The 22,963-nt window shown below is 40.5% G+C and overlaps 2 protein-coding genes across 3 annotated transcripts; one reads left to right on the top strand and one right to left on the bottom strand.

Moving 5' to 3' along the window:
* The first annotated feature begins 3,960 nt into the window (after positions 1–3,960).
* On the top strand, positions 3,961–6,064 carry pou3f2b (POU class 3 homeobox 2b). Its single transcript, XM_072668519.1, has one exon. The coding sequence runs from the start codon at positions 3,985–3,987 to the stop codon at positions 5,125–5,127; it is 1,143 nt and encodes a 380-aa protein (XP_072524620.1). The 5' UTR covers positions 3,961–3,984; the 3' UTR covers positions 5,128–6,064.
* Positions 6,065–10,503: 4,439 nt separating this feature from the next.
* Positions 10,504–22,435, bottom strand: fbxl4 (F-box and leucine-rich repeat protein 4). Of its 2 annotated transcripts, none has more exons than XM_072668517.1 (8): positions 22,349–22,435; positions 20,721–21,340; positions 19,832–20,174; positions 18,194–18,438; positions 17,872–18,085; positions 14,233–14,304; positions 12,955–13,267; positions 10,504–12,761 (listed from the first exon to the last, which is right to left on the bottom strand). In XM_072668517.1, the coding sequence occupies exons 2-8, from the start codon at positions 21,227–21,229 to the stop codon at positions 12,598–12,600; spliced, it is 1,860 nt and encodes a 619-aa protein (XP_072524618.1). In that variant the 5' UTR covers positions 21,230–21,340; positions 22,349–22,435; the 3' UTR covers positions 10,504–12,597. The 2 variants fall into 2 exon arrangements, with proteins under 2 accessions (XP_072524618.1, XP_072524619.1); XM_072668518.1 differs by lacking the exon at positions 22,349–22,435 and adding an exon at positions 22,195–22,332.
* Between the last annotated feature and the right edge of the window lie 528 nt (positions 22,436–22,963).

Below are 22,963 nucleotides of genomic sequence, written 5' to 3'. Positions count from 1 at the left end.
AAGAGGAGCAATAGCCAATCAGAGACCCGGACCATTCTGCTGGACACACACTGAAATGCACACACATGCTCACATTCACAGTCACACAAGTATAACTCTCATACAGCTCTGCCTCTCGCTCTCTGTCTCTCGCACGCACTCTCCTCTCTCTCTAAGCTCTTTGTTGTGGGTGAAAGCTGATGTAAGTGGGTCTTTAGATGCTGTGTGTTGGGGGGGTGGGGGTGGTGTGAGAGCTTTGAGTTGGGGGGGGTAGTTTTTGGCTGGGGCATTTGGGCAGTTGTTTGATTCCTCTCTATGGTAACCAGCAGCTCTGCTGAAAACATCCCAAATCTCCCCTCTCTGGACTATACTGCTTTCAGTGTGGACACAGCAGCTGGTCAGCAGCAGTACTCAAAGATCTGACCAAGTTTGATTATATTCAGTAAAAAACTAAATATAACCAGCCTGAAAAACAAAAATGCACAACTCTGAGAAGAGGTTTTTAAAGAGCATAAGTCAGGGGACTGATCATCTATTAGAGTTCATTAGGAAACTGGAAGGAAGACAAATGACACATGTCCTCACAGTGAACTAGAGGGAGGCCACCAAGACACCTATGACTACTGAAGGGGGTAAAAGCTTCAGTAGCTGAAAAAGGAGAGACTCTGCATCTGACCACTGTTGCCTGTGTTCTTCACCAGTCAAGCTTAATTGAAGAGTGGCAGAGAGGATTAAATCTCCACTACAGTGCCTACAAATGCCTAAAATTAGAATCAGCTGCACAACATTAGCTGCAGATGATTTGACCATCATTAGAAAGGATTTTGAAGTCTGTCTGATTTAAACTTAGACATTTATTTTATTTTGGTTTGCTCAGTATTATTACCATCCAAAGAGACCCTTCTGATACCTCCAGAAATAAGGTGTAGATGCAGATGAGTCAGAAAGAATAAGAAAGAAATTTAAAAAGATCTCAGAACACTTCGAAATCTGCTGTTCCACTGTCCGCTTAATAATTTAAAAGTGCAACAACTGCCAACATGGCCAGGTCCTAGAGCAGATCTCCAACAGCAGACCACAAAATGCCTAAAGAAGTCTCCAACAATCCTAAAACATCCTCACGAGATCTACAGATAGCTCTTGCCACAGCTAAAGTCAAAAGGCATTTACCAGAAAGAGGCCACATGTGTTTGGCACTTGTATGAGGTGTGCAAGGAGGAAACCCTTGCTGTCAAAAATAAATAAATAAATAAATCAAAGCAAAAGAGAACACCTAGAGCAAGATCAGGACATCTGGAACTGTGATTTGGACAAATAAATCTAAAGTTGAAATTTTCGGACACAGTAACAGAGGACATTTTTTGGCTTAAAGCAGACATTTGAATACAACAACCCAGCTGTGTCAGGGGAAAGAGCCTTTTCTTATAAAGCCCCCCAACTCTGGGATAACCTTCCAGATGATGCTCAGGATTCAGGCACAGTTTCAATCCTCAGGTCTAGGCTGAAAAATCTGTTTAGTTTAGTTTTTGGTAATTATACTTTACCTTAGATAAAGGTTGCAGATTCAGGGGTTCATGGACACAGGGAATTGTAGTATACTGAGATGGTGGTGCTATCATCCCGCCACTTGCACGCAATCACTCCGGTTTGTGGATGGTGAAACAGATGGATGCCAGTGTTTAGGGTGCTCCCATAGCTCTGATACTGCTCAGCATTCTCTGCTCTCTATAAATTAATACTGCTCAACATTCTCTGCTCTCTATGAATCCATTCAGAACTAAATCAGTCTCTTTACCTTCCATGATCAAATGGCTGCAGCCATTCCTCCAGCTCTGAGGGAGTTTTTTTCTTGCCACTGTCGCCTTTGGCTTAACCTCGTACTGATTCTGTAAAAGCTGCTTTATGACACTAGTTATATAAAGAGATATACAAATATATTTAATTTGACGAACTGTGAACCATGGAGGTGGAAATGTTATGGTTTGAGAATGCTTTTTTGCAGTAGGGCCTGGAGAGCTGTCCAACACAGAATCCACTAGGAATTCTTTATTGTAATAGAGACCATATGTCCTAAAACTAAAGCTGAAACATCACACAGCTGAAAGAATTCTGCATGGAGGAGCGGGACAAACTGTTCCCAGTTGATATCACTGGCAGATCATTATAGGAAACGTCTAACTGGAGTTATTTCAGCCAAGGGTGTAAATACCAGCTATTAGGGCATACATTTTACAAAGGATCTTTTTATGGGTTTATATTGTCATGACAGTGACATCACTAAGTGCAGGTTTGATGTTTTTGATAAAACTTATCGACTTAATGCAGTTTAAATCAGGGGTAACAGTTGTTGACCAGATCAATCAGGAGCTGAAAACAGTGGTCATTTAGTTTAGTTTACATTGTGTCTAAAATATATAAGTGATACTGATACTGAAAATGTATTATAATTTGTATTTGTATTATTATTCATAGTTTTAAGTTTTTTTTTCAAATAATTTTTTTATTATCTGGGAGACGTGAAATGTTTCCCTAATACTAGATTGAACCACAGGATACATATAGGATAAATAAATACATACAGTTCCAAATTTAAATAAATATATAGGAATAATAAATATCATAGGAGATGTCAGATGAACGGTGCATACAGCAACTGCTTCTCTGAGGTAGATGGATGAGCTCCAATCCGTTGCTTATAAAACCAATAAAGCTGAAACTATTCAATCTCTGGAGTGAATGAAAATATAATAATCAGATGCACTGCAGATAATGCTCACTGGCTGCCGCTTCTTCTCAGCATGAGTGCAGACCATAAGCATGAGTATAAGATTGCACTTCTGTGACTCTATTAATCCACTTTATTCAGTTTTTTTTCCTTGTAAAAGATAGTAGAACTGGATGTGGCACTTTATAGCTGCTCTTGTTTTTCTGTCCAACCTTAAATACTCTCAGTCAGGTCTGAAATCACCAATTTTTCAAGCAAAAATAGTGGGACATGTGACGAGTTTCTTGTTGCCCAGTTGAGCCCTGTTAGACTGATTGTTTAAACATGCCCCGGGATTCACCCATTCATTTTAGATTTTGATCTTAAAAAGGATAAACCACCATGAAGGCATGGACAGTGAATATTGTGCAGCTTCTGTGTCCATTCTGAAGTTGAGATGAAAAAGAAAGAAAGCACTGGTGTACCAACAACCAACTGTGAAAAAGAAACCCCCAAAAACAAGTCAGTGACATCATCAACAAGGGCAACAAAATCTTCTCATTAGCTGCACAAACTGAAAACGTATGTTACATTAGAATAAGCAAAACAATGCTCACGTTCTAGAAAGTTCACCAAGATTATCCTCTATAATTATATCAACGTGATGAAAAGGTAAACCTGCTCATGATGCAAAACATACAAGCTCATCTATGAAGCATGGTGGAGGTAGTGTCAGGGATTAGGCTTGCATGGCTGCATCTGGAAGGACTCACTAGTTGTTATTAATGTTGTAACTGATGATGGAATCAGCAGAATAAATTCAGAAGTCTACAGAAGCTGTTTTAGAGAGAATGTGTCCAATAAGCACAATGAACTTATTATTGCAAGTAAGAGATATGCAACCGGACATGTGTGTTATTATTTAGGATTCTCTAATACTTACAATGCTCAGGGCTGGATGCTGTTGAGCTGTGTATACCATGGTGAACATCAGTAAACAAGCTGAAATGATCCTTTGCCTCAAATGACTTCAGTTTGGAGCAAAAACATACTGACCTCGCTGTTCCCATACTTTCAGTGGAGGCTGTGTGTGTCACCAACATACACCCCTCTTCGACCCCCCAACCCCCCTCGCTCCTTCCACCGTCACTAGGTTTCCCTCCAATGGTCCCTCGCCGTGGGCGTGTCCGCGGTGCGCCTGCGCGCTCCCGCGCGCGCCGTGTGTTCCCGGGGCTTTTTTGGCGGCGGTGCCGCGCGGCCGCTGCTGCAGAGACGCGCGCGGCGCCGTGGCGGAGGGACCGATGGCCGCCTACAGCCTCCCGCCCTCCGCCATGCAGCAGGAGCAGCAGCACGAGCCGCCGTACCGGCACGCGCACGCGCACGCGCACGGCCTGCTGCTGCACAGCGACTACGGCGGTGGCGTCGGCGGTGGGCACGCGCTTAGCCAGGCGCACCAGTGGCTCACGGCAGCGCTGGCAGCGCACGGGGACGCGTGGCCGAGCGGAGAGCGAGAGGTCAAGCCGGCAGTGCAGAGCGCGCGTGAGGAGAGCGGTAACGGCGCGAGCGGCAACAGCAACAACAACAGCAGCAGCAGCAGCAACAACAGCAGCAACAGCGTGAGCGGCAGCAGCGCGAGCGGCAACACGAACGGCAGCTTGCAGCAGCAGCAGCAACAGCAGCAGCAGCAGCAGCAGCTTGTGCATCACGGAAACGGCAACGACGCGTGGAGGACGAGTGCGAACGGGCACGAGCTCGTGTACTCGCAGTCCGGGTTCGGCATGCACCACCAGCACGAGCACCAGCAGCAGCAGCAACAACAGCAACAGCACGAGCAGCACGAGCATCATCACCACCATCACCACCACCACCACCAGCAGCATCAGCACGAGCACGAGGACCATCAGCACACGCACCACGCGCTCCAGCATCAGCTCGAGCCCGGTGGAGGAGGAGGAGGCATCTCGGACGAGGACGCGCCCACGTCGGACGACCTGGAGCAGTTCGCGCGCCAGTTCAAGCAGCGGCGCATCAAGCTGGGCTTCACGCAGGCGGACGTAGGGCTCGCGCTCGGCACGCTTTACGGCAACGTGTTCTCGCAGACCACCATCTGCCGCTTTGAGGCGCTGCAGCTCAGCTTCAAGAACATGTGCAAGCTCAAACCGCTGTTGGGGAAGTGGCTCGAGGAGGCGGACTGCGGCGCGAGCGGCCCCGCTGGCCTCGACAAGCTCGCCGCACACGGTCGTAAGCGCAAGAAGCGCACGAGCATCGAGGTTAGCGTCAAGGGCGCGCTCGAGAGCCACTTCCTTAAGTGCCCCAAGCCCGCGGCGGCCGAGATCACGAGCCTGGCGGACAGCTTGCGGCTCGAGAAGGAGGTGGTGCGCGTGTGGTTCTGCAACCGCAGGCAGAAGGAGAAGCGCATGACCCCGCCCGCGGGGGGGCAGTGAGGACAACACAAACAAACAAACAAACAGAGAACACCACAGGAGAGAAACTCGGAATAAAGCAGGCGCGCGCAGGTGGATACAACGCTCTCTGGCTCGCTTGCGCGCGGAGCAGTGGTGGTATGGAGAGCGCGCTGGGGGAAGGACAGAGCGCGCGGAGCGAAAGAACAAAAACAAAAGGTGCGTTTAGTGGAAACTGCTGCGCGCGCTGCGGTTACAGCAGCACTGGACTGCATTATTATTTTTATTATTATTATTATTATTATTTGGGTTATGGTTTCTCTCTGCAGTTTCATATTTTCATATTTGTATCTCTCACATACTCAGACCGAACAAAATTTAAGTAAATTAGGCAAATTAGTGTAATTAATAAGGAGGACCGAGGGCAAAAACGAAAATCTAAAATATTAATAATTTAAAAAGTAAACAAAACACAATCAGGTGAAATAAACACAAACATTTAGCATATTGTTTGTATTATCGTTCAGCAGGAAGATTTTTGTTTTATTTCTTCCTTTGATCTTATTTTTTGTTTTGTTTTAATTAAATGTAATTGAAATGGATTGTTAGATTTTCTTCTATTTTTTTTAGTTCCATTATATCCCATGTTTTATTTTATTTTATTTTATTCTTTTTTGTTTTATTTTGTTAAATACTGCTTTATTTTAATCATTTTTGTTTTATTTTATTGTGTTCTATTGAATTTAGTTTCACTTAATTTTCTTATTTTTTAATAATGTTCCAGTTTTAATTCAGCAGGGTATTTTATTTTATTAAAAAGGTAAGCCATTTCAAAACAGTTTCAAACGTTTATTCCTGTTATTATTATTGGTATTATGACTTTTATTTTGCTGTTTTTTTGTAGCTGTGCACTAAAGCCCCCAACTCAGCACTGTTTATACTGCTCCAGTTAAATTATATTAAATATTTCTGCTCTAAACTCTTAATCTCTAATGTGTTTATATTTAAAGAAGTCTTTTAAACCTAATCACTGACCTTATTATTACTATTAATTATTATTATTATTATTATTATTTATTTTAATTATAGTTGAGTTAATTCAGTAAAGCTGTGTTGCCGCAGGACTCCATTGTGTCTGTATTAAAACACATAACAGATATTCATTTATTATTAAATGTTTTTTGTTTTGTTTTTTACAGAAGGATCTTGGGGTTTGACCCCTGTCCTTTTTCAGAGCAGAACAGAAACTGGAAACAGAACTCTGTTCCACTGTTGTAGCTTTAACTCTCCCCCCTCCAGCCTGTGGATGGACTCATTGTTTCTTTGGGTCGCTCTGAGCCCCTGGTCTGGTTCAGGTTTGGGTCTGGGTCCGGGTCTGGGTCAGAGTAATAAAATCTGTGTCATTAGGTCTCACGCTCTCTGCGCCTCATTGGGGGAACAGTGTGAGATTGTTTAAAGTGGTCTTCAGGTCTCAAGATCAGTTTGTTACTAAAGAGGGGCACGCTTCTGCTCTGTACATACTCAGACCCAGTCTTTCTGGGGTTCTGATACACTTCACTTTAGGATACGGGTGCTGGAGCGTCAACTCTCAGAATAAACAGGAAAATATTTCCAGTAATTTAGACAGGAAGAGGCTGGATACATTCATAGAGTAGAATAGAACGGAACTGCTTTATTGTTATTGTATGATGAGATGTGTGGCCGAACCTCATTGTACATATATAATGACTGTAGTTCTATTCTTTTCCAGAAGTTGAGCCTATTGACACTAGAGGTAAAAAGGGGTCTATGACTAAATCATGTATTTCTGAAGAACATTCATGACAGTTATTTTTATATTCTATTCTTTTTCTATTATATTCTTAAATCTAAGGCACTAGTTTCGGATTGTTGTAGTCTGAGGAGCTACAACAATTGGGTCTGTAAGCCTGTTATTCTATTAAATAGATTTTATTGGCATGAGAAAATAATAGATAATATAACAAATTAAAAAATAGAATGGAGCAAAAGAGACAATAACTGAATATCATCGAGAAAAAGGCTTAGAGCAAAATAAAATAATAATGGAATAGAACAAAATAGAAGAGACTAAAATGGAAAACAACATACATGAACAGAATGTAATAGAACTAAATAGAACAGAACAAAATAAAGTACAATGGAATAGAAAGAGTGTAATACAACAGAATACAATTACAAAGTGGAATATAATAGAACAGAATAGAGAACAGAATATAAAATTAAACAGAACAGACCTTGTTCTATTCTGTTCTATTTTACTCTGTTCTGCTGTATTTGTTTATTGTGGACTGCAGTGCAGAAAGGCTGCTAAAACTCAGTGCAGTGTTGTAGAGACCTTTGCTCCTCTTGCTGCTGAGCTGAGTGCTGAAATGTGTTATCAGCTGTATTATTAGCTGTATTAATAGTAGTATTATTAGTTGGTCTTCTGGTTGAATATTACTCTGAGCTGTGTTATTTCAAAAGCTCAAACTTGAAGAGAGTAAAATATGATTGTTTAAGGCAATGGCATTTTCCAAACAGGCTTTTTCTATTAGGGAAGATTTTTGGGAAAACTGTAGTAAACAAAGTGTCTGGACTCGTTTACAGGCCTGCGATAGTGTTTATACTCCAGAGCTGTATTAAACAGTTGAGAACACCATGTTACAATATTAGTTATTATGAGAGTAAGTCACCAGCTGGCATTAGCATTAGATTCTGAGACCATTAAACTTCTAAACATTAACCACTGTTCTTTAAGCATCTAGACAGGAATATGCACTATAAACTAAATGAACTATAAACTAAGATTAATAGCGTTACACTGTATTACATTTTTTAGATGGAAAGGTCATTTTAGATGCCACTGTGACATTTCTAGATCTCAGCTTTTTGTCAGTCATTTCATGTTTAGGATAACTGGTGACTCCCTTATAACACAAACCGATGCCTATTGGCTTCTATTACAAATGATTTAAAAATCACCTGGTTTTCTGTTCAGAGATTATTGTGTGGTGTTTGAATACTCACTACATGTGCAGCAGGTAAAGATCATATTGAAAAATACCAGTATTTCTTTAATAATTATAATAATTCATGAATATGGTGTGATTCAGGCCTTTGTATCTGCTGCAACCACTGAGCATGCTCCGTTTCTATTGGTTTGAGTTTAGGTGTGTTTTGCATCCGAAGCAAATTGTGATCTTTTAGCACAACCTGGTGGTACAACACTAGGAACTGCAGCCACACGGATCAGAGCAGCCTTTCCCCAGTGTTCACACTTCCCTTTTCGTGCAAGCAAGACCTTTGACCTCCAGTAGGCCTTGACAGCAGCACACATACCCCCAATCTAATCCGCTCTTTACTCTCTCAGTCTATCCACCCCACCTCCGCTTGTGCGTTCATTTAGAGGGGCAGTGGTGGCTCAGCGGTTAGCGCACCGGGATATCGATAACAGGGTTGTGGGTTCGATTCCCGGGCTTGGCAAGCTGCCACTGTTGGGCCCTTGAGCAAGGCCCTTTACCCTCTCTGCTCCCCGGGCGCTGGAGTTGGCTGCCCACCGCTCTGGGTGTGTGTGTACTCACTGCCCCTAGTGCACTAGTGTGTGTTCACTACCACAGATGGGTTAAATGCGAAGGACACATTTCGCTGTGCAGTGTACACTGCACAGTGACAAATACGTGCACCTTTACCTTTAGAGGGCTCCCCACATTAAGGAGTAATCCCAGAGTAATTACTGTGGAGGGGGAGTGTGCTTTAAGACCCTCCAACAGCAAAAAAAACATAATGCAGGAAATAAATGTAGGTTCTGGAATCATTTTGAGTAAAGATTATATTGGTTCTATTAAGACCTTGGGGCAAATTGTAGGCACAACATTCTTCGGATCAAAACAAAGTCACTGAATTGGTGAATTTATAATTTTACCTCAAATCTTTTAAGCCATAATTTATATACAAGCATGACTTAAAACACATTTTCATATGATTGTTATGCTGTTATACCTTCTTCATTTTGCAGGGACAGTTGAGAATACCAAAAGGCTGATTAGACTGAGAGTGGATAACAAATTTAGCCTACATTCATTTCTTCTTCCACCTAAAAGTAGAAAGGGCATCCCAAAGTTAACATCTTAATTTATACCCTTCCTCTTTATTGGAAGCACCCTTCACATGTGACTTCATTTGGGTTTGTGAAAGGCAATTAGGCTCAATCCTAGACTAGTTATTGAGTATATAGTAAGGGGAGAGGGGTTAGAATTAGTGAGTAGTAGTTGGGACAAAGCCTTAGTTTGTGGACATTTTGCAGTGTAACTAACAATTAAAAGGAGGTGATTAAATACTGGCACCAGATGCAATCGATCAGCCAAGTCATGTTTCGTACCCGACATGTGCTTCTGTAGTTTACCACAGTAGATGTTAGTCTAATATTGCTAACAATTACTGGACTGAACACATCCAGATCTTTATTAGTTTGAGGTGGTTTAGAACACAGTGTGAGTTTCTTTAGTCTTTAAATACAAACAAACTTCTCCACAGGGATACAAACCATCCAGTTTGGAAATGGAATAGCACTAAAAAGTGGAACATTATGTGCATGATCATGTAAGGCCAGTGTTTGTTTGCAACATGCATCTGGGATCTGTGATGAATCATGGCCATTTGAATTTTTGCCAAACTGTTGTAAAAGTTATGCTGCTTTTGTTCAGCTCAAGTCTTTTGGAACTGCAGAAAGGATTCCACTCACTATTGTTTAAACCAGACAAGGTCATTCATAATGAGTCTCTCAAGTCAGGTTAGAATTATCTACAGTTCTGTTCTGGTCTGGGACTTCTAAAACTTATGACTATATTTTTGTGAGGTTCTGCTTAAGATCTGAAAACTGTGAAGGTGAAACGGCAACCATTATCAGTTTACACTGAACAGTCATAACTTTAAAACTACTGCCAGGTGAAGTGAATGACATTATCTGACTACAGTGGCACCCTGTCTAGGGGTTAGATATATTAGGCAGCAAGTGAACAGTCAGTTCTTTAAGTTCATGTGGGCAAAATAAGTTCTAAATTGTGATTGCTAGATGACTGGGTCAGAGCATCTCCAAAACGACAGGTCTTGTGAAGTGTTCCTGGTGTGCTGTGGTCAGCACCTATCAAAATTGGTTTATGGAAGGGCAACCTGTGAAACACCGACAGGGTCATAAGCTCCCAATGCTCATTGTTACAATCATGGAGGTCTCACCTCACAACTTAGACTTGAAAGGTCTGTTTCTAACTTCTTGGTGCCAGATGCCACAGGACACCTTCAGAGAACTTGTGTAGTGTTCCTGTTGTGCAGTGGTCAGTACCTACCAAAAGGGCTACAAAGAATAAATAATGCATAATAATGAATAATTGATTGATGTTATTTCTTTTAGGTAAAAAAAAATCTCGTTAACCATCATGTTTATTCAGACACACCAGCAGTCTGGCAACACTGCCATGAAAATAGCACAAATTTGATAACCAATTTTGCTAACAAAAATCTAACTAAAATAAACCAAATTTTCAAATATAAAGAATTATTTTGACAAAAAAGGAAAAACAGCTGAGCAGGACTTTTTCATCTTTTATGGTGAAAGGGTTTGTTCATTACTGAGTGGTTATCATATGTGCTTTTATGCAGGAGAACAAAATGGTACAGGTGATGTAACAAATTGGTCAAAATTAAATTTCAATAAAAATCACTTCCACAAGAACGTAAATACACCACATTCAGCAGCATTAATCATTAAGTAAAGAGTAGTGCATCAATAAAAAATAAATAAAAAACCCCAAAGGCAGTAAACAGAGAACTTTGGTTCAGCACTACTTGACACTCCCAGCACACACAGACACGCAGACACATACAGAGAATGGCGTCTCTCACTATATAAGGCACCAGTAAATGTTCTCTAGCAGTCAGCATCTTACAAAGTAAACTTCAAGTTTCACAAAAGTAAAGGAAATGCTTCTCTTGTGTGCGAGACGGGACACATTTCAACTCCACACTCCAACAGACTGCCAAACTGATTCAGAAAGTCTTCCACCAACAGCCTCAAGGTAAAACAGTCCAAAACATTTTGGAGCTTTGAGTGAGAAGGTGTTACAGCCGTCAGGGCTTCAGGTGTTCTACAGGTACGCAAAACAAGCACATAAATAAACAGTCATAACTGCACATCATATACACCAGCATCCACACTGGAGAAAGAAAACAAACAGCAATTACTGCACGCAAGCACACAGTTCAGGAGTTGCATTCATCAGGAGGGGAGTTCAGTTCTGTCTGCGAAAAATAAAACATGAAAATAAAACCCTGAGATTAAGATCAATCACTGAGGTCAAGTGTGAAGAAAAAAAAAGAAGAAGAAAAAAAAAAAAAAAAAAGAGTTTACACCGAGCACCTTTAGCTCAGTGCTTCAGTTTGTCCTCTCCTTAAAGTCTCCCTCTCTTTACCTCACAGCTAGTCAATCAGGTAAGTCATGTTTGGTGTTTGAAGTGCTTTTGTGGTTTTACACTGGAGCTACCAGCCCTACTAATACTAGGCCTTCATAAAATTAATAACATGATTTGAAGTGTGTGATGATTTAGGTATGCAGCAGCACCATGCTAGTTAAGATCTAACTATGCCTCGTCCCCAAACATGTCGTTCTACTGGCAAACTACTGACCCAGTAGAGGTCCTGTTAAACCAACAGAAAAAGACAACACTTGTTCATATTGCAATATCTATATTTAGTCTTTTTAAGGGCAATTTCACCAATATTTTAAAATCCATTATGTCCTTCATAATTTGATGTGAGCAAACTCATTTTAGTGGGTTTGGTGTGAAACACTTCTACCACTTTTTTACACTTCATTACACTATGGTTAGGAATACACCGCCTGCTGCCTGAGACTCTGCTTTATTGTTATCTTGAGAAGATTTTGCATCTAAAATGTGTTTTTTAAAATTACATCATTAAAATGATGGGGGGAAAAAAACAAATGTATTTGTTCAGATTTGCCATTATTTTTACCATCACCTACATTTTATATCAAACTCAGAAGACACGTGTGTGTGCACTGCTGGGTTTGGAGAGTAAATAAAGTGGCTATATTTCGTGTTGTAGTCAGGGCAATGCCTGGAGTCGGTAAGTTTCTCTGAACTAATCATACATTTACACAAAACCTCACTCTGAATGTGTTCAGCTTAAACACTGAATTATGAAGGGATCATGAAAAATTGTGGAATTTACCTTACTTTTCAATTTTAAACCTGCAACATTATGTAGTGCGTGGGTCGCATGTAGAAGGTTAATTGGGCAAAAGAATGAAGACAGTCAAATTCAGACACCATACATGTCTTGGCTGATCGACTACACTTGAGCTTTCGATTTTTTTCTGAACTATCGTTGTAAAAACACTCTTATGCAGAGCAGTCACATCAACAGCACCAGTAAAACCCTGTGGCAACCCATGTGGGTAGCGTCTTAGTGCCCCCAGCAGGTTGGCTAATGTAGAGTTCACTGGGTGAAGCTCTTTTTAATGAAGACATTTGGGAACAGGCTGGTCAGTTCCTGTACAGTCCGTGTGTCGATCTGAGAGCAGAAGGAGACGTCCAGCAAACGCAGCCGAGGACACGACTGCAGCAGTCTGCGCAGAGCAGCTGGACTCACCATTCGCGTACCTGCACACATTTTGATTACAAATAGGTACTCACATTTATAATACATATTATTACATATAAACATTTACACACACACACACACACATATATACACATATTATATATATATATATATATATATATATATATATATATATATATATATATATATTGACACTTGCACCTCGTATGCAACCAGTATGTTGACACTCACCCAGTATGTCAAGGTGCTCTAGTGCAGGGCAGTTTGCTGCGAGCTGCTCAAGGTCGTTGTCACAGACAGTGCGATTTGCAGTGAGGAAGAGTTTGCGTAGACGTTTCAACCTGCGGCACAACAACTGGATGCACCCTGAGCTGCTATGGAGACTGGAGCACCAGCCCAGGTCCAGCTCTTCCAGCCCTGCACAGCCGGACACCAGCTCCGCCAGCCCCCGCTCGCTCAGATTCCTGCAACGCCACAGGTCCAGAGACACCAATCCCCGGCACCGTGCAGCAAGCAAACTCACCACTACGTCATAATCTTCTATCTGCACACAACAGACGTTGTCACTTTATGCAAGTCTGAGCGAAGTCTGTAGTGTTGAGGGGTGAACCTAAGTAAAGCCTGAATTAAAGGAAATTCCACCAACATTTGCATCATAGTATACAGTTGCAATTGAAATGATTTAATTTCTATGGCAAATTAGTTTTTTTTTTTAGCAACGTTTACAAACTTTCAGCTGTTTGCAATAAACTAATCCACCAAGAACTAAATATCAATATTAAATAGCTCAACACTACTACAACACTAATATAACAAGTGTTTTCTCCAAATCCAACACAAAATGCCCATGTTAATCACTACTACAGTCTTACGCTCATTCAACTCCTTCATGACAAGCATCTTTAGTACTTAGTTGAGCACTAATTTGCTACATTATGACCTGGTGCAAACGTTATACATTGCCAGACACCAGCTTCTGACAGTGTTTCTGAAGAATCTTAGCCCATTCCTAATGGGCAATGGTCTCCAGTAAACCTTTTGTTTTATTGGTTAATCGCAAACAGCTGACAGTTTAAAAAATGTGCTGATAAACCTAATTTGCAATAAGGGGTTGAATAACTTTGATTGCAACTGCAATTAAGCAATTAAAATGTAAACTAAGTAATTCAGAGCGAGTTTGGTGTTTATGCTCCGTTCTAGAGAAACTTACGGTCAGAATTGTTGACAGTGGTGGTAAATGGAAAATAGATGTCTAAAGCTCTGAAGGCTCCCTCACACACAGCTATTTCACTAAATTGTTATGAACATGCTGCCTGATGCCTGTAGACACTGTTAACTGTTTGTTGGATACATACAGTCCACTGTGCGGCAACAATTGTCCCTCAAACAAGTTTAAGTGAAATGAACCATTAAATGAACCATTTCCCACCAAACTCACTCTTAATAAGTTCACTGCAATCACCCCGAGACGCTCTTGGTGTGTTAAAGGTGTGTGCGCACCTGACTCACCATTACACAGCTGCCCAGGTTGAGGTGTCTCAGTTCAGTGCAGAACGTCAGGATATTCAGCATGGCTGTTTGCTACACACATACACAGAAAAAGAGAGAAAATGACCAGGGCTCAAGCCTGGGACCCAAAATAATACCTGGTCAGCAGTGGTCTATAATGCTCCTTTTCCAGGGGGTTTACAAGCTGTGCAGTTATACAGTGGTGTAAAAACGGTTTGCCCCCCTCCTGATCTCTTATATTTTTGCATGTTTGTAACACTTAAATGTTTCAGATCATCAAACAAATTTAAATATTACACAAAGTTACACAAACACAAAATGCAGTTTTTAAATGAAGGTTTTTATTATTAAGAGAAAATGGCCTTATAAAACCATTTCTAAAGCTTTGGAAGAACAGTGAGAGCTATTATCCACAAGTGGCGAACACATGGAAGAGTGGTGAACCTTCCTAGGAGTGGCTGGCCGGCCAAAATTACCCCAAGAGCGCAGCAATGACTTATCCAAGAGGTCACAAAAGACCCCACAACAACATACAAAGAACTGCAGGCCTCACTTGCCTCAGTTAAGGTCACTGTTTATGCCTCCACCATAAGAAAGAGACTGGCAAAAATGTCCTGCATGGCAAAGTTCCAAGACGTAAAATCACTGCTAAGCAAAAAGAAAATAAGGGCTCATCTCAGTATTGCCAAAAAAAAACATTTTGATTAACACCAAGATTTCTAGGAAAATACTCTGTGGACTGACGAGACAAAAGTTGAACTTGGAAGGCGTATGTCCCATTACAGCTGGCGTAAAAGTAACACAGCATTTCAGAAAAGGAACATCATACCAACGGTAAAATATGGTGGTGGCAGTGTGATGGTCTGGGGCTGTTTGGCTGCTTTAGGACCTGAAAGACTTGCTGTGGTAAACAGAACCATGAATTCTGCTGTCTAACTAAAAATACTGAAGGAGAATGTCGGGCAATCTGTTTGAGACCTCAAGCTGAAGGGCACTTGGATTCTGTAGCAGGACAAAGATTCAAAAATGTCTTAAGAAAAACAAAATCAAGACTTTGGAGTTGCCTAGTCAAAGACCTGACTGAAATCCTAATATGTGGCATAATCTTAAAAAGGTGGTTAATGCTCGAAAACCCTCCTATGTGGCCAAATTACAATAATTCTGCGAAGATGAGTGAGCCAAAATTCCTCCACAGCGCTGCAATTATCACAACTGCTTGTTGCTGCTAGGGGTGGCCCAACCAGTTATAAGGTTTGGGAGGCAATCACTTTTTTACACAGGGCCTTATAGTTTGGATTTTTATTTTTTCACTTAATAATAAAAACCTTAATTTAAAAACTGCATTTTGTGTTTAACTGTATTATCTTTGTGTAAAATATTTTTTAATTATCTCAAACATTTAAGTGTGACAAACATGCAAACAAGTAAGATATCAGAAGGGGGGGGCAAACACTTTTTCACACTACTGTAGATCGTAGGTGTTTTTTGATAAAATGGCCAAAACATGTTGTTTCTATCATTGCAGCCCTAGAATTTACCTATGTAGAATATACGATTCCTATATTCTTCCATATATGCGGCATTAATTTTGCATATTGAAAGTAATGTCTATATACAGTAATATGCTATAATTTTTTTTTTTTTAAGAATTTACATTACGAATTTGCTATCCTGAATGTTATTGGTGTGCTTTTCTGTTTCCATCACAACCACAGCTAATCAAATCAGCTTGACATAAAAACTGATCAGTATATTGTCACTATTTCTTGATGTGAGTCGATAAAGAGCATAGGCCTGTCACAATAACTACATTATCAACTTATCATACAATATATGGACATGATCTCAATAATGCCCGGTTGCGTGTTTGTTTACATAAGAATTAACATTACCAATATTTTACTCAGTTGCACTGTTCTGTTCTCTCATCTGCCCTGTCCAAGTCTGTGTTACTTGGGGCTAATGTTTGTTTGTTTTTTTAAATATGCTGCAACATTTTGACAGGCAGTACAATTTGCCAAAAAACAAATAAAAAGTTAATTGCTCTTTAAAAAGATGTAACTGCATTATTATGCAAGTATATTATCATTATAACAGTGGCATAAAATGGTCTTAAAACAACAATAATATTTTTATTGCAATTATTTTCGGAATGCTACATCGTCCAAAAAAATCATGTACCAAGAACCATAAATGTAGAAGTGCATGCTCTGTATGCAAGGGACATAGGGACAAATATTTCGAGCCCCAGGGCTCTCATGTTACTCATGCTCTGAATACAACAAAAGTTAGAATTAAATTAGAGAGAAAAAAACAATGATTTTATTATAATAAGTGTCAACCCCTCAACACACCAAAAACACCTCACACAAAGAAACAAAGGCTGCTTCCTTTTAAATGATCAAAGGAAACAAAGCCTCCAACCACAGCGGACGTGTCTACCATCCAGTGGTGGAAAAATGAGCCAGAGGAACATGGACTGAAACGGGATGCGCAGACAGCGGTGCGCTTAGCCGTGTTATTCAGAACTGACAGAGAAATGGATATGTCAAAATAAAACTATTACATGACTTCATGGCCCAGCACGCCTGAATAGCGCTCACATCAAGAAAGAGAACGGTTTAAAATTTCAGAGGGAAAAAATCTCTTGAGTTTTGACGGAAACAGCTGAATCATCGCTGACTTAAAGATGGCACACTCAACACCTCTATTAACACACACAATACAGCTATTGTTCTCAGTTAGGTTAAAACATCTCTCAGTGAAGTGATATGTGTACATGTGTATGTGTTTGTGTGTGTGTGCGTGAACCTCTGCTGATGGTGAGAAAACATGTTAATTATGTTAGTGACAGCCTAATAGCAGTGGGATGAGGGTTTGATAATGCGTGTGTGCATGTGTGTGTAAAGAGTATCCATCTCTGCAGTGTAACACTATGCCTATAAGGAGGGAATGGAGCAGAACCACAAAGCACCATGTTGCTCTAAAACACACACTCAGACACACTGCTACTGAGGTTACTGGTGTTATTGGTATTCTCTAGGCAGGTTTAGACGAGAGTGGCGCGAGTAAGCTGTGGACAGGGTCAGGGCAGAGCACACTCAATGAGATCAATGTGAAATGTATATGAATAAGCAACCTTGTCCTGAGTACAACAGACACCATAGCTTTCCCTTGATCTGTAAACTGTTTATATATGATCACTTATATTACATTCTACTGCAAAACATTCTATATAACCAACCATTAGGCTTGGTCTAAAAGCCATCAATAACCATACAGAACAGTGCAAGAACGTGTAAATATATATATATCTATATATATATATATATATATATATATATATATATATATATATATATATATAATTTATTAGTCTTTATATAGTTTTTATTACCAAATAAGGGTGGATGATATGAACTAAAATGTTTTTCATTATTTGTGCAGTGAAGATATAAAATTATGATGGGCAAAATAATGATAATAAAAGAAGACCACCCTAATGAAAGTGTATAGGGCGCTCTATTATGCGCTATAATGGGCTTTTTTTGAAAGCTGTCAATAACTGAAGGTTATTAATAATTAATCATATTATAAACTGATATAATAATTAGTAGCAGATCCTACTGTTACTCTCACCTCTATTTTGGTGCGGTACAGTATGAGGCGGCGAAGGTGTGCGAGTTTGGCGATGTGTGTGAAGGCCTGAGGCTGCAGCCGGTCGCACGAGGACAGGTCTAGCTCCTGTAAGCGCGGACATGTTGCACAAATCACCTCCACGCACACTTCATTCAGGAAATGACAGCAGGACAGTTCCAAACACACCAGACTTATCCCACACGCCCTGATAAAGCTGAGAGAGGGAGACAGATTGTTCTGGGAGTCCATAATACACTACAGGAACTGTAGGGGGTGATATGGGTAATAGATTAGTTGATTATTATTGCAGCTCTGTGCTTACCTACAGAATCCGGTAGCCGTCACAGCTCCTCTGTTTCCGCACCAAGACATGTTAAGCCTCTGCAGAAGCGTGCAGCGTGGCTGCAGGTGGGCGAGAGCTGCATCACTGAGCCGAGACCAGTATGGCTGCAGGCTGAGCTGAACGTACTGCAGCGGGTCAGAACAGTGCTGCTGCAGGAGCTTACAGCACTGACCCAAACGACACAGGTCAGGAACTGCCAGGTGACTTACTATGACCTGGATCAACTGAAATGAGAGAGATTTATATATATATATATATATATATATATATATATATATATATATATATATATATATAACTATAAATATAAAACTATATACAAGTTCTGAAACAATTACAGCTAACTGAAACTACAGAAACCACAGCTGATTACATCACTGACCCCTAACACACTGGTTTTGATCTGTCTAGACTTGTATTAGTGAAGTCACAAATATCAGTCTTAAAGACACACAACATAACAGAAACATAAACAATGTAGAAATGCTGCACTATTTAAGGTGGAATGAACAATTCTAACAAGAGGCCAACTTCAGCCTCGTACAAACACAGATATAAAACAGAATGGAGCGTTGTGGCTCAAATAGGTATGTTTCAAATGTATATATGCTGCTAAAACTGCTAAAATACAATTATTTAATACTGACTTGCTGAATGACTGATTTGCTGCCATTTTTGGGTCTTTAACTCCCACATATGCTAATGCACAGGGACAAAATAAATGTGATAAATATAAAAAAAAAAATACACTCAGAAACCCTTCAGTCATGCTGGTTTATGTGTTCCCTCTAAAGTGAGCAGGAATGTGTTAAACTGAATATCAGTTTTCAGTTAATGACTGTATAGCATTTCTCTGTCACACACACACACAGCCTGGGTGACATGGTAAAACAGCAGTGGTTTGGCTAAGATATCTGAGCATAGCATATCAAACATCACACAGGTATTTCCAAATTACTTTCCCATAAAATGACACGCTGTAATTATCCAAAAATTACTATAAACATATCAAGACATGATTAACCTGAGCAGAGCATGATGCTTTCTTATAAACCTCCATGAGATCATCTGTGGCATGCTTAGTTTAACCGTGGTCTGAATGTAATAATACTGTATCAATAATATACACAACACTGCCAGTGTATTATGTATGGGATAGTAAGGATTAAATGTAAAAAAAAAAATTTTAAGTTAAAAGTTCAACAGTCTTGTAAATAAAATCTACTTTGTGGTGTATAATAAGTGTGCTGTTGTTTGATATATGTACTACAATACATATTTAAGTACCTGTATGTAATAATATTATGCCCCATAAGTATTTCATATCTATGTAATTTCGTATGTAATTTACATGTAATAATCTATCCCATATAAAAGTACTATACTACATATTACCATACTATTTTTACCTCTCTCTTAAAAAAAATGAGCAGTCCGGACAAAAACACTCCTTATAACAACAGCTCTTATCAGTGGGGCTAATGAAGCTTAATAAGCTTTTGGACATCACAAAAATCATTTAAAGTGGCCTGTTTTAGCAGTGTTTAGTGTTTTATAAGTGTCGACATTTAGTCAAAATGTTTTAAATTTGAGTCAGTGTAGGTCAGCTGTATTCACCTCATATGGCAGTTTATCAAAGTAGCCGTTGCCAAGGCAGTGTTTGTGGTCAGCAGCAGTAGTCCTGCAGCACAGGGCCCCCCCAGTCTCAGTCAGGTCCTCCTCACCATCACTTAGATCACTGATGTCTATCATAGGCATCTTATAGAGCGCAAGTATTGGCCTTTCGCGGACACCCCGCAGGAGCACTGCATCCAGCTCAGTGTAATACTCCAGCATAGTACTGTTCACCTCCAAACGCAGCAGGTTGGTGGGGAAGCTGGTGGGCCGGATGGTAGGGGAAAACTGTCGGGCCTGGGGGCTCATGGCTTTAGTGGGTTCCCCTGACCACAGCACCTCCCACCTACGCTCACACACACAGACTTATTTTTTTATATGTCAGGACAGGGCACAGATCAGATATCACATACAGTATATGTATATACAATATATAATAATATGTAGATTACATGTATATGCTATATGTAATATATAAGTGTGTGTGTAGCTTTGTGTAATAGTAATATGTCCCATAAGTATTATATTTATGTAATCTCTCTCTATCTATATCTATATATACACAGCTTGTTTAGTCCCTGTAGAGTCCAAAGTATTGCCTATAAAATAGGACTCTCTGGAGCAGATCAACTTGAACCTATTGGCACCATGCCCAATGCCAGGCGTAGACTAGAGAGGTACAAATACCACAGCACTGGAACAGTATTCTCTGGAATGATGGTGGTCCATCCAAAATATCTGGAATGAGTTGGGGAGTTATGTGGGAGGTGTGGTGATGATCCTGACCTCACTAGTGAATTTGTCTCTAAATGAAATCAAATCCTCACAGCAATGCTTCAAGAGCTGGACAGTAGAAACAGTAGAAACTTTTTATAAACTCTTTTTGCGTTACCTGACATCAGCAGGTGGATTCTGTGTGAAAGGATTTAGAGAGCAGGCCAGGATCTGCACAATAGCACCTGGGTGGTAGGTCTCCAGCACTTCCACAGCAGTGGGGTACACCTGCTCCTCAAAAGCCAGCTCTAGGAAGTCTCGGCTGTGAAAGGAGGGTGGTGTGCGACGGAACGGTGCTGGAGCACTAACGCACTGATCCCACCAGCAGCCATAAGTCCGAAAAACAGCCGTCTGAGTGAAGTCTCCTGAGCTGGGGTAGACGTTCGGCACCCCAGCCAGGTTCCACATGGTGTAGGACATGCTGTTCTCACTGCCGTAATGTGAGCTGAAGTCTAGAACCTCCTTCGCATACTGTTCCACCTCTACGGTCACTGGCAGGGCGGAGCGCTGACCCAAATCGACAAGTGCACGCCGGCCGCCTAGAGACTCTCCCCGCGACCCGCTCCTGCACCGCCGCCGCAGACAGATATAGTAAAACATGCTGAGAAGAGTTAGCATAGGGAACATAGGTGCTGGGGGGGGGGCCAGGGGGCAGGGGTACGGGGGGTATTTGGGGTCAGATAGCACCCCCCCTAGCAACTACACTGCACAGGCTACAGGATGAGCTGCATGCATGACCTGCGAGGTCAAAAAGAGAGAGCACACAAAACACAGATTAGCAAAAAGACTGGAAACAAATCTTTGTAAAGTATAAAGTATACACGCAGTATCACCCTGCATCTACAAACCCTATATACAGAAATACTGCATATAAAAAAACTCCATATACACACTGTATATAAAAACTACTATATATAAAGATACTGTATATACAAAATCCCATAGACAAAAACACTGTATAAATAAACAAATAAACCCTATATACAAACCCCATATCTTCTCTTACATAAAAAGATTAAAAAAAAAACAAGACTAGTTTGTTATTGTTTATTTATTTGTTCATGTTTATGCTGACTGCATTGTCTTTCTTTACTCTGATACTGTTTTAGCAAGTTCCGCATAAAGGAACAAAACATGACAGCTGACTAGTAATAAACTGTTGCAGTGGACATAAACACGATTACAGCATCATCATTGTCAAACAAGGCGAGCAAAAAGGCGTTAAAAGGTTCTCAAAGTGCTTAAATTAGATTAGATTGCAAGGATGAAGTGCTAAAGCAGCTTTAGTAGAGTTAGCTTAGAGAAAGCAAGGCTGGTTTACCTTAAACAAGAGACAGCGAAGCTGAATTTGACTTATTCGAAATAGCCGTTCCACCTTAAATGGTGCAGCAGATACAGTCTGGTGCCTCAGGCGCCATAGTGTAACTGCTGCACTATTTAAGGTGGAATGAACAATTCTAACGAGAGGCCAACTTCAGCCTCGTACAAACACAGATATAAAACAGAATGGAGCGTTGTGGCTCAAATAGGTATGTTTCAAACGTATTTATGCTGCTAAAACGTTTAAAAAAATACAATTATTTAATACTGACTTGCTGCAATGTCAAGTGTCCATATAGAGGGTAAACATCCGAGCTGTCTTTGTGCCCCAGCTGAGCCCCAACAGAGCAACATGTAAAAAAAACAGCCTCTCACACCAGGCAGAATGAATTCACTGCTATTTACAGAAACAACACCACAACTTACACAAGATCAGAAGTCGAATATGTGTCAAAAAAACGTCCTGCGGCCATTGGAGTATGTGTGTGTGTGTGTGTGTGTTTACACTGAACAGCAACATCCGGTGAAGCGGCTGAAGAGCATTGTGGTTATTGTAGTTCAAACGCAAATCGTGCGACTACAATACGGCAGCTGGTTTGCCTTAATGTTCATGTGACACATTTTGTTGTTAGCTCGTTTGCAATGGCTTAGAGAGGAAATATTCAACAAAATGCATCTTGCAAAAGTTTTGGCACCCTTTATCAAAATGTTTGTTACTCTGAATAATTAAGTGAGTAGGACTGATCTCCAAAAGGCATAACGTTACAGATGAAACGTTCAAGGTTAGTGTAGTGTATTAAGAGATTCTTTTTCTCATAGTATTATTGTAGTGCAATTCACTCTGGTGCAACGTTGGTTGTTTTAAATGTGCTATATGAAAACATTTTTACTTACTTACTTACTATTGTCCAGGTGATGCAATTCCAAAGCTTTAGAAATATGCAGAATCCTCAAACCGTGTCCCAATGACCAGTAGTTAAAACTAATCTTTTTGGCTGCAGTGAACAAAATGATGGAACAAAAGTGTGTAGCATGTCGTGA

The sequence above is a fragment of the Salminus brasiliensis genome, chromosome 23 (genome assembly GCF_030463535.1).
Source record: "Salminus brasiliensis chromosome 23, fSalBra1.hap2, whole genome shotgun sequence".
Lineage (NCBI taxonomy): Eukaryota > Metazoa > Chordata > Actinopteri > Characiformes > Bryconidae > Salminus > Salminus brasiliensis.
This window is presented reverse-complemented; position numbering and strand designations above follow the sequence as displayed.